Genomic DNA, 13,476 nt, shown 5'->3' on the forward strand with positions numbered 1-13,476 from the left:
ATTGATAAATCAGAATGTATATTTGTGAGTCACACTTAACAAATAATGTTTTTTAAATTTGCGTGCGCGTAGCGCGAACAGCCGCCAGCAAGCCTAAATTTTACTATTAATTATATTATTGATGTTTTTTGTTTTCTTTAATACATATTTTATAATAATGCAAACATGTAGTATTCAGGTTAATGCAAAATAGTTTATGTGGCCAGTTGCAAAATATAAATTTGGAATAGCAATAGACAATAGCTTCTAGACGAAAGTTCTAGTCTTAGTGTATAAACAATATACATACATCAAGAGAATGCTTATATATTTTACCTTATATATATGTGCTTAATAAACATAAACACACAACCCATATATAATTTTGTTTTATAAAACTTTCTTAGAAGTTAAGTTAACCTTTTAGACCAGAGCATTCCAAGCCCTTCGAAATACTTGCAAATTTTACATGTATGTACACGAATAAATCAGTTACCTGTTAAAGTTTACCATTAAGCTCATTTTTGCTCGCATGATTGTTTTATATCAAGAGAAAAAATTATATTTAAAAAATATAGGTTTAAAGCTACAAATAATTTACGTTATATTTAATTAGAATTGGATAATCAATTAGAACAGTTAATTGATTACTTTCAACACATAAATAATATTGTTACAATAATTTCATGATTATTTTTTCAATATACTATCAAAATGTAATAAAAAATCTTTTAGTCTTAAATGTAGTTTTTATTAAGATTTTAAAACTTTGTGGTAATATATTCAGTTTTTTGGGTCATACTATTTTTAGTATTTAAAAAATATTTTTTTATTTAAAAGTGAAAGTTGAAATCATTCATCATTAAATTTATCAGTTTTATTTTTAATTTAAATATATATTAAAAATACTCATTAGTGTTAAATGCATATCTCTACTGCGTTTCAAGTTAGTGTGTATAGGTACGTATAAGTACAGATGTTAAAAAAAATATTTACATCCATTCCCACCCCTACCCCTTCTTCTGCTACCTTCACCGTCTCTCCCTTGTTCCCATTCTTATTTATATTCTAATATTTACTACTACTCCCGCTCTCATATAAATATATGAACGCTACGTTACTTAAGTTTGACTATGAAATAAAAACATTAAAAAATCTTTGCACTGCTTTGCTTATGATATTAAAGTTTATATTGACTATTAAGCGATTATACAAAAAATAAAATATCTGCAACGCTTAAAAGATGACAAAACTGACTTTAAGGTCTATATTTTATTATATAGAGGGCCATGAAAAAAGTTTTGGAAGCGTTGTGAATAAACAATACAGCATCTTCCATGAGAAACCGTGTTACAGAGACGCTAAAACTTTCGGCATATCAAACTCAAGAGTGTAGTGTAGAATAGGAGAAAATTGAAAAACTCGCGGGATATTCTGTTAATGATAAAAGTTTGAAGAAAGACTCAAACTTAAACTGCTATTATATATTTTCTTATATATGGTACGCCATTATTTTTTTATGGTAGACATATACTGGCGCGTTATTACTTCCATTTACGATAATAAATCACAAACTTGACAAATTCCCAATGTCAATTCCTAGAAAATAATGGCAATTCATTTTAGCGCCTCATCCGCGATATAAAATTCGCTCTTAAGAAAAAATCGCACTAACAATGGGATTATACGAGTGCGTCTTATCGATTAAATTCGAACATTCTTTTGTGCTACATTTTCAAAGCTCTTTTTCATTTTTATAGATAGGTGTGTATATATTTTTTTTATTTTACTTTTGCGGCATCGTTAAGACGATGCCTTCTTTGACGCGTCGCTCGTGTCTCGTCACCTATTCGATTATAATGGGATGAAATTTCTCACAAAAGGTTGAAGAAGAAGACGAAGAAGGAAGCGAGAGATTGGCGGATCATTAACGGCACACGGCTATTGTATCTGGGACGTCTTCCATTTCTGGGACGCCGTCGGATAAAAGTATCATCCGTCTTTCTAGGATTTCACCTTCGGATGGAGAAAGCGCGGGTTTGATTGATAGCTTTACTTTGTTGTACGACGCGAGGCGATACTTTCTAAGAGGCCAGTCGAGGGGTCAACAAGTCTCTTCGTACAATTGATCCCTAAAGAATAAGATACTCTTGTATGTGTATATAATACATTTCTATCTAATAGTTTTTGAGGACTGTGTTTCAGAATTTTCTCATGATTCCTAAAGAGAATTATATTTAGAGATTGCAATTATATCGAGATTTTTAATACCGGTATAACCGAGAGAGAAAACAGGCAATACCGGTATTACAAACCCTAAATTTATAGTACACAAATGTGACTATACAATAAAAGGACTATAATACAATATAATTCTCAAAAACATTTCTAGCAACATTAGCAATTAACCTATGTCATCAAATGCTGAAAATTACTACAAAATATCACATTTATAAAATTATTTTAAGTGAAGAATCAATGACTTGATTTTCAACAAACTTTTAACCTATCTGCTTAATGCATCAATTTGTACTTCTCTTGTGTCTAAAATATTGTCTCTTTGAGTAATACATTGTGAGCAATACAGTTTGTAGCGTCTTTTTGTTAGAGAGAATTTAAAAAATCACAGGTCTCTCTACAAGAGGGAATACAGGTCGTGTCTGTATTTGTATGCTTGACTATGCTCTTTTTCTATGAGCATCGGGAAACAATTTATTGCATTTTTAACATAGCGCATACTCAATGAAGCAGTTTTTGCAGTTGCTAAAAGATGGTGCCGATAGAAGTTGCGTGCGCCACTGCCGTTACCAATACCAGGGCCTTACGAGTCCAACCCTTATGGGCGGGCACCCAGCTTTTGACCGCCAGATGAGCGGGATCCCCACCCCCCGTAGTGCTAAATATTTTATTGTAGTTGCATTAGTATTTCTCCCGAGCGCTCGAGGAGACTTGCTCTCATTTGCTGGCCTACATTTCTTTGTATTGCATGCATTACGCATCATCCTTGTAACAACACCACCCCCCCTGATATTCGAGGGGTGTATATGTTGTTTTAATTGCAGTCTTGGCCCTCGGTTCCCCTCAGGACCGAGCCCTTTGCCCCTGCTTGCTTTGTTCGTCATCAGTAGTGCTTTGCGTCCTACTTCAGACGGCCAGACCGAGAGATCACTTCCCCTCAAGGCTTTGGGTTTTAACCCCAAGAGTGGTCCCTCGCTCTCCCACACTATAAACGGCGAACTCCAGCGTATGGTCGTCTGGCGCCGAAGATGGTGCCGACTTTAATCTGCGAGCTTTAGAGTCCCCTAGAGAGTCACGATCGCGTCCCTTATTTCTTATCTGTCGCGGCTATGAAGTCAGCTCTTAAGAATGCTCTTCTTCCACTAGACATCCAGCTTCTCAACGAGCTGTCAAACACAATATTTTTTTCAGTAATAATTATAAGTAGCTAGAAAAAATATGTAAGATGTTGCTCATCTATTTTAGATGTGCACTATAATCATTTTTATATAATTAAATATGTAATGATAAATGTAAAAATTTCGTGTAAATCTTCAATAATATGTCTGTGAGTGTAAGAATTTGTGTATGGATACGTATGTACATATATTAGCGGAGTTAATATATTGTATAACGTTAAATAAAACTTGTTAGTATAATGGCTATCATAACACATTAGGGAAACCTGTCAATTCATGATGGTCAAATGCGTAATAAAAAAATAAAATATTATGATATGTTGTAACTTAATATTTACTTACATAATAATATTATTACAAATTTCGTAATAAATTAATATTGCAAATTGCGAGTCTTTGGTGAAACAGACTAACAAAAACATAAACACAGACAAAGAAAAATTATAGATTTATGTTTCGAAATATGTTCTCACCTACTATACATAATAATGAAAACTACATATTTTAAATATGTTATAAATAATAGTGAAACACTGATTAACATCTGCAGGGACACGAAAACGAGGCACGATATCCAGAGGCGCATTTCCCCTGCGACATGCCATCTACGGGGTGTCAACAAGGCCTCATTCTGTGGATGTAGCCTTGAAGGGATAAGTTTTGGTGTAGATACTCACTACGAGATGCAACTCTAAAACTTGGCGAATGATGATAGTCAAAAGTTTGAGACCCTGGCGTCAACTAAAGTATAAAAAATAGTTAACTGTTCTTTAAAAAAATAGTCGGGCGTGGCTCAGAGCCAATTTTTTGAAACTTCTTAGAAACTAGTGACTCAAAATGTCTTTAGATAAGCTAACGGTTTCTATATTTCTTAAGAAGTAATACTTGCGATTTCTTCAGTGGTTCCGAGAAATATCGTTATCTCCTCTAGGCGGAAAAGGATAGCGAAACGGTCGCCACAATTATAAATATTTCTCATATACCCATAATAACTATTTTTAAGCAATATGTGCTACATTTTAGTGTTTGTATGCTGAGTGCTGTGATATTTTTAAAAAATGTCTCTTTGGTTTTTGATTTCTGCTGTTCGTGGCGCTGATATGAGTCAATCGCTTTCCTCGCTCTTTTAAGTAACATTAATGAAACAATGACAATAATGAAACAAAATGTTTCTCGGGTGGCTCTTTATGTGCGAAACCATTGTGGTGTCAACAAAATATACGAAAAACAACCGTTGAGCGAAACAATGAATAATATTAGGCCCGTGTCTTGAAGATTAATACATTTTAAAGCAGTTAGTGTGATTAATTGGTTTTGGTTATGGCATTTGATTATGTGTTCTAAATGTGGCTATTTCTCTTATCTTTTTGATTATGATAAAGTACCTTGGTTCAATACTCTTGGACAATTATGTAAGATCCCCTACAAAATACATTAAAATCAGATAATATACTGAATGTAGTTCTAAAAATGGAAGACCTATTTCTTATCATAAAAATGAAGAGCTATATTAAATTTTTATCTAACATTATTTTATATGATGTAAAATAAAACCAACTAGATTTTTTAGTAAATAATATTTTATTTTCTAAAAACTAGATTGTAATGCCTAAATGTAAATTAAAAAATTAGTACTGTCACAGAAAAATAGCAAATAATGTTTTTTTATTGCTGAGGTGCAAATATTATATTTTATCGTGATTTATATATGTACATGCCTTTCATTCATTATTTTGATTTATCCATGAAAAAGTTGAGTGGCACTTAAATGGATGATTTATCCATGAAAAAGTTGAGTGGCACTTAGATACTGCACCAATGTATATAATACAATACAAATAAAAATATTTAATAAACGTATATTTTTTACGTTACTCTATTATATTTAGTTTTCTACAGGATGAGAAAATATTATGTGGGAGATATAATCAGTGCGATAGACCTGGGCTCGAATATGTGTTTTTCAAGCTCGTGTCTGAAAGATCAGAATTAGTGATTAATATATAATTGCAATTCTGATCGATCATCACATATTGGCTTTTTCTAGATTTCACTGATGAATATCATGATGAATAGGCACTTCTTCCAAAATATCTTTTCACTTTGTATATGGTGATTCGTTAGAAGATATTATCAATGCTGCTTCACTTAATTCATTTTATATAATATAAAATAATTGTATGTATATTTTTTTAATTATACACATAATTTGCTTTAAATAATTGTTGTGAAAAATGTGATGTTTGTGTCATTTCTATAATTAGAAAATCGCACTTGTAATAGTTCATAATTAATAAAATAGGTGTCACTGATTTCAGTCTGGTATCTCATTACTTATTGATTGTGTTTATCCCATTATTTATTTATTTATTAAAATTATAACCATCGTGACCTGACAGGCTAACCTAATGCGTCACGATAGTCAAAAGTACTAATACATCATAATACATACAAATACAAACAAGACAAAACAACAGACACAAATCACCTCAACAGGTGTGCATTGTCCCATACGAATTGAACCAAAACTCCATATGTGCAAGAGAAAATGTCAATATTACTATGGACAGAATTGAGCAGATAAATAGCCTTGGCCAGAGAAGAGTTGGCAAGTGCTCCAGTTCTACACTTAACAGGCAAGAATAGTGGACGCGACCGAGAACTATAACCACCTTCAGGAGCCCACATTTGAAGCTGCTCGAGCACTGAAGGATTGTCTACGATGCCCTTGAGCAATTTCCAGAAGTGTTTAATTACATAAATGCTTCTGCGAGTCGACAAAGAAACGTATCCCAGGGCTCCCAAAATAAAAGCACTGGGAAACAAGAACGGATAATACCCGTATTCCTTCAAGTATAAATATCGAAGAAATTTACGTTGTACTTTTTCCAGCTTCAATTCATTACATTGATTCATTATGCCTGGGATCCAAATGATGGAGCTAGTTTCTAGTATGCTGCGGACTAGAGTATCATAAAGAGTGCGCAATACTAAAGTATTCCTGAAGTAACGCGCATTTCTCAAGATGAAACCGAGCATTTTTAAGGATCTGCTATGAGTCTGCAATGTGCTGGCTAAATTTCCAACGTTCTTCGAAAGTCACTCCTAAATCCTTAGTTGAAGAAAACCTTTCCAGAAAATATCCGCCTAGATGGTATGAATATTTTTCTGGCGTTAACGACCTTGAAAATGAAATTGTGTGACATTTCTTTATACTGAAAGGCAATTGGTTATAGCAAGCCCATTTCCATATAGAGTTGAGATCCTCCTGTAGGTCGAGGGAATCAGAAATCGAATGCATTTTCTTGTAAATTTTCAAGTCATCTGCATATAATAAAAAATCTGAATGCTCTATTGCTGTTTCTGTCATTAATGAACAATAAAAACAACAATGGACCCAAATTGGATCCTTGAGGTACTCCAGTAGGGGTCTTATATCGTTCTGAAAAAGAGTTATTATACTTGACGAATTGATATCTATTGGTCAAATAATTTGAGAATAGATTTATGAGATCTTCAGAAAACCCGAAATTAGATAACTTTTTTACAAGTAAAGCATGGTTAACTTTATCAAATGCTTTTTCAAAATCTGTGTATATGACGTCCACTTGTACACCAGAGTCCAATGATTTTGAAACATAGTTAGACAAAACCATTAGATTAGTGACAGTGGTTCGAGATTTACGGAAACCATGTTGTTGGTCGAGAAGCATACACCTGCAATGATTAAAAATGTATTTATGCAAAACAATTTCAAATAATTTTGCAGGTGATGAGATCAAAGCTATTGGCCTGTAATTGTCAATCTGAGATTTGGGACCCTTTTTATGAATCGGAGTGACTTTTGAACATTTCCACAATTCTGGAAAACAAAAGGATCTCAAAATTAAATTAAATATAAATTTTAGAGGCTGTAAAATACCAGACTTGCATCCTTATAACGCATTGGGCTAGCGCCTGTTACTTACAACGAAGCATTTATAATAAATAATTAATTTTATTATACACAAATGACTAGCACCACTGCTAAGATTCTTGTAAAACATGTTCCTAACGTATCATATACTTTTTGCCCTAATTAATAAACTAATTGAAAAACAAATTCTAATTCATGGAATTGAGCTTATGATTTGCATAAAATATATTACTTCAGGGATTTAAGGATTAAAACGTAGCTGTATATGAAAAAGCTACTTTCGAAGGCTCTAAGCGTTATATAATCAAGCATCGTAACTCCTCTTATTATAACCAAAATATTATTAAGATACTTTAATATGTATGTACCTAAATAATAATATAATTTTAACGACGATAACATAAAATAATAAAATGTTTTCTAAATATAAATTTAATTAAATTTTTATACGTATTATATATAGAGAGAGAGACAGTTACGGTATTTTATAAAGGGATATTTTTCTTCATTTTTTCCTAATAAAAATTAATGATTCCTTCGATATTACCTTTCTAAAGGTAGTCGCACATTATTATAATTAATGACATTTTCTTTAATAAAACATAATTTATATTTGAAATGTTTTTTTTTTGCCTTCAATGAAGCATACTATAATATTTTTTTATTTGATTATTCGCAGAATGCCAAGATTCGCTTCACGGTGGTCTTCGAACTAGGAGAAGCCTCCAGATCGGCCGTAGTGACCAGGCCTACACCAGCAGAACTCCAAAGCTGCACTTTGGCCCAATTGGCGATTTACGTCGCATCCACTGGACAAACCTTGAACATCGGAGATGTCGAAGCTTGGCTGGCTCACGAGCAAAGAGAGGCTCGTGGAGCCAAATCCATCCTTTGCATGCCAATTGTCAATGGACAGAAAACGGTGATTGGAGTGGCTCAACTCATCAATAAGGTATGCTTAGTGGAGTAAGGAAAACTGCAGATAGTTCTAGGATTCATCATAGCACATCGATCATCAAGGTTACTTTTAAGTGCGCTTCCTTGGACCACACGCGTAGCGCGCGCATAAAAATCGATTTGGGAATAATGGTCCATTAAGTTTATATAGGCTTTCCATATACGAGCTTCCAATCGATATAGCGCAAACATACGACCCATTATCGTGCATGCACCAACTACCAATATTAATGTGCATTTAAAAGGATTTTTTTTATGTATTGTATATTCATATATTAGGTTATTTCATATGTATTGGCCGAAATTAATAGTGAGAAATATTTTTATTTAATTTAAAATTGTATTAGTCACAACATGACTTGCTTCAATGATAAAAATGCAATTAACAATGAATATGTGCTATATTTATTTAAAGCATTTTAAACTATTTATTTTTGACAAAGAAGGTAAAATAACAGAGTTATCATAAGGTCAGGGTTTTTTTATACCATCTAAATATAAAACATGTAGGTAAGTTTTGTTTAGGCAAAATATTTTTTGACAATATTTTTATGTCAACTATGATATATACTGTAAATATTGAATTCATTTAAAGCAGTAAATTATAATTATGATTTTTTATAGTAAAAAAAATGTGGTAAAAATATTTATTTACAGTGCTAACTGAATTATAATTTAACTTAATAAGCACTTTAATTATTTATTTTATATCGATGAAATATTTTTTTAATGATTCATAGTATTTAATAAACTGAATTTCAATCAGTCTAATAAGGCAAATACATTTTTTATTTATAGGAGAACGATAGCCAATTCTCCGAAAGCGATGTATCCATATTTGAGGCATTTGCTATATTTTGCGGACTTGGCATACACAACACGCAAATGTACGAAAATGCATGCAAATTGATGGCAAAGCAAAAGGTAAGAAAACATATTAATACCATCAAAAATGAAACACAGCTTTAATCTGTTATAAAATTCAGGGCTTTAATTAAATTAGTTTTAATTAAAATGTTTCGTCACAGGTGGCGTTGGAGTGTCTGTCTTATCATGCAACCGCTTCTGGCGATGACACGGTTAAGTTGTCTAGAGAAGTCGTTCCTTCAGCTGAAGACTACAATTTGTACAGCTATAACTTTCACGGTATATACACAAAAGTCGTAACTCGAGACGAATGAATGAAAGAGACGTGCTAGTTGCAACCCTCAGGTGTAATACGATATTTTTATCGACCATTTAACGAACAAGTTTAAGGTACAATACAAGTATATATTGTCTGGTTCTCAAATATTACATTAATTGATTTTGAAATTGAATCACATGTTTAAATATTAAACTACAACGTGTGCAGTGTTTATACTTCAATACTGTTCTTTAAATGTCAAATATTAGATTGAAAGGGTGTTATTCATAAAATCGTATTCGATTACGTTTCATTCTTAACGCTGGGTATCTTAATTTCGAGTATACTAAAATAAGGTCGCGACTTAAAATCATATTGATTGGCATATTAAGTGTTAAAAGCAATATTTTTAAGATAGCAAAATACATATGTGCTGCAATCTGTGTAGAGTACGCTCGGGATAAGGATGCCGGTTTTTTTATTGTGTGCGTGTACATGTATATGAGAGGGAGAAGCAATGTAGCGTGTACTTCGTGGTTCGCTTTCTCTTTTAAGGACAGTCGCTGATTCGTCAACGCTGGTATTCGTCATTAAAGTGCAGTGTGGCACAGAAGTTCGATCTTCTCTAGTGATTTATTTTAAATACTTTTGTCTTGATATTGGTTTAAGCCAGATATGCCCACTGTCCCATGGGTAGGTCACTAAACTCGTGCCACTGTTTTTAATTTATAAATGAAATTTTAAGAGAACAAAATTTCTTGGGCATATCTGGGTTAATTGATATCAAGGCTTCAAATATACACTGTAAGTTATTCGTCCTCTTACCCATGGATTAAAATATTTTAATTATTTTTCCATTAATCCGTACGTTGTTGGTTTTTTTTACACTATTCTCTGTCAGGCTTAAAAAAGTTATTATTCTTATCGTTGCGCCAATGATAATTTTTTAATTTATTCAATAGATTCTAATGATTTAATAGAGTCGTCGAGCCATTAAAGAATCTACGAATAATTTCTTTCCCCATTTTATATCTTTTTGCTTTTGAAGAATAGCTAAAGACTTCAATATTTTTTTGACTAGTGAAAGATTTTGAATTTTGCAAATATTTAATTAATGACATCAATGTCTGGTTTCTTCGATTATATAATATATTTTTAATTGTCCGTTGAAATTTCCAACTTAGCTCAGATGTATGTATGTTAAATAAACATATATTTTCTTTTAAAATAAAAAAATTAAATATTCTGAGCGAAATTGTTTTGAGACACACAGTTCACGCACACAATAACAAACCGGAATCCTTATCCCGAGCGTACTCTAATCATTTTAACCATTGCATTATATTATTTTAAATTTAACATAATACAAAAAAACATTTTTAGCGCTAGATTTCACCGAGAAAACCGCGGTATGTGTTATGTTTTTAAAAGGAAATAAGATCAACTTAAAATACAGCATTGTAAATTCTGCTCGATAAGCTACATTGGCTTCCTATTATGCAGCTTGGCAGGATGTAAAGCAGAAGAAGCCCTATACCTTTAGGCATATAACTATAAAACCAATGCTTTTGATATGAACTTGTAAAAACAGTGCAACAGCTTCCCATGTGTGCATATCAGTCATGTCGAAGGATATACAACATCAACTAAACCATGTTTATGTACAATATTTAGTTGTAAAAGACATGAAAGATGACATTTTATTTTATGGTCCAACAATAACTACATCTTAGATAATATATCTGTTTTTCTACTATTTTTTTGATTATGTATTATAATTACAATGTTCCTTCAAATATTTTTTTTTATCTAAAATTATTCCTAAATATTTTATATTGTAGTTATAGTTATCTATAACTATTTTTATCTAACATATGATTATAATTATTAATAATACATTTAATTTTATTCTAATTCTAAAACCTTAAGTTTATATATTGTTAATAAGAAAAGCTAAAATTGTAGTACTATGGTATATTTTTAGAGTATTATTTAAAAAAAATGGTACCTTCACGGCTATGGTAATGGCTTTAATAATGTTTCACGACTTATAAAGTATGTTTTTTGCATTACGCTTTGTGGTTAATTACATCGAAATAAATTACTTGAATTAAGCTTTATTTTCAGCAAAGATTCGTTCTGATATTAGCATTTAAAAGTACTTTTCGATATGTTTGCACCCTGTATATTTTATACGTACTACACTCGGTGTACCAACTATACAAACATTTCCGCCCTCATTAGCGTGAGCTCGACTTTTTTTAGATTTTGACCTCTCCGACGAGGATACTTGCCGTGCCACACTGAGAATGTTCCTACAGTGCAATCTGGTGCAACAATACCACATACCGTACGACGTAAGCATTTTAATTTGCAACTTGAATTTCGTAAATTATATCTCAACTGAGAAAAAGAGGCAGGCATATTTCTTTTGAATGTATCTTTTCAGGTCTTGTGTCGCTGGATTCTGAGCGTCAAGAAGAATTACAGACCCGTGAAGTACCATAATTGGAGACATGCTCTAAACGTCGCACAAACAATGTTTGCCATGCTGAAAACGGGGAAAATGGAAAGGTAGGAACTTTATTTTATTTAACTTTTCTCAACTATAATTATAACACAGAACATTAACATGCGGCACCCAATTTTTCTCGTTAATTATGTAACACGTGACATACGTTATTCTGTGAATAAATTCCTAAAAACGTCTTCATCGATTTCGCGTGGCTTCGTTTGTGCGAGAACACTCTTTTATTCCAAGTCGGAAGCGAAGTGTAGTTATGTGTTAAGTTTGAAATGCACAAACATTCCGTTTTATGGAACAAAGTATTTATTTAAATGCACATACCTCTTAAAATAATTTCATGTCAAGAATCAGGATGGGATACAATGTAGCCCAATGTAAAAGCTAATAATATCATACATTTTTTCCATTTTTGTGGATAGGGATATCATTAATATTTAACAAATGGTTGAAATACCAATAATTTTTGGTGTTCATATGTACACCGCTTAAGGGTATGAAGATTAAAACATCATAAGCAAAATTATTTAATTATCATTTAACTTCGGATGTTTAGGCGGTTAAAATTCAATATAACTTTGGCACACGGATAGTAACGGGTGGCAATTACACACATATTAGGACACTACAATAGTATTTTATAGAAAGTATATAGAATTTACGTGTTTTTTATTGAAATATATGTAAGTGAACGGTGGACGAGGCACCACCGGCCGTTGTCTTCCCGTCGAAATCCACCAAACAAAAAGGCCCGCCTTCCACCGCTATCACGTCAATGTGCCGCCAATGAGTGCCGCCAAGTTTAGACCATAATGAATGAATAAATAAATAGATAATAATAAATTATTTCAATTATTTTGGTCTGCAAATTTAATCACCATTTTTTATAATAAAAAAAATCAGCAAATCAGTGAAAAAAAATGTCATTAATTCTTAGCATCTCAATGTCCATTGCATAACAGATTATATTCTATATTTTTTCCAACGAATTCTCTATACATGAAAAAATATGAATAAATATCAGATTATCTGTTCCGGACATAATCGTTTTACAAATACAAAAACCCTGTTAAATATATTATACATATGTTGTACATTTATAGATAGAATAATATTTTTATTTATATTTTTTAGATTCATGTCAGAACTAGAAATACTCGGTTTGTTAGTCGCTTGTCTTTGCCATGATCTTGACCACCGTGGAACCAATAACGCATTCCAAACCAAAACTGAGAGCCCATTAGCTATTCTATACACAACTTCCACAATGGAACATCATCATTTTGATCAATGTGTGATGATATTAAACAGCGAGAGCAACAATATTTTTCAAGTGAGTATATCTAATGCACTATATTTGACCATGTTATCATTTACAAAAAATATATATTAATATTATTTTAGGCACTATCACCAGTTGATTACAAACAAGTGATGAAAACGGTCGAAACTGCAATATTATCAACCGACTTAGCAATGTATTTCAAGAAGAGGAGCAAATTTCTAGAACTGACCGATGACGGAGAATTTGATTGGCAGAGTGAAGAAAAAAAAGAAT

General features: G+C 32.1%; 1 protein-coding gene across 2 annotated transcripts in view; it reads left to right on the top strand.

Moving 5' to 3' along the window:
• Positions 1-13,476, top strand: part of LOC148235167 (cGMP-specific 3',5'-cyclic phosphodiesterase-like) — a 117,651-nt gene that overhangs the window by 101,023 nt on the left and 3,152 nt on the right. For both annotated transcript variants that reach the window (XM_088186351.1, XM_088186350.1), the window contains exons 8-14: positions 7,991-8,263; positions 9,067-9,192; positions 9,297-9,414; positions 11,660-11,751; positions 11,844-11,968; positions 13,053-13,251; positions 13,323-13,476. In XM_088186351.1, coding sequence (XP_088042477.1) covers positions 7,991-8,263; positions 9,067-9,192; positions 9,297-9,414; positions 11,660-11,751; positions 11,844-11,968; positions 13,053-13,251; positions 13,323-13,476 — 1,087 coding nt within the window. The remainder of the gene's footprint in view (positions 1-7,990; positions 8,264-9,066; positions 9,193-9,296; positions 9,415-11,659; positions 11,752-11,843; positions 11,969-13,052; positions 13,252-13,322) is intronic.

Source organism: Plectrocnemia conspersa, unplaced genomic scaffold (genome assembly GCF_051122295.1).
Source record: "Plectrocnemia conspersa isolate PC_06_02 unplaced genomic scaffold, ASM5112229v1 ptg000005l, whole genome shotgun sequence".
Taxonomy (NCBI): domain Eukaryota; kingdom Metazoa; phylum Arthropoda; class Insecta; order Trichoptera; family Polycentropodidae; genus Plectrocnemia; species Plectrocnemia conspersa.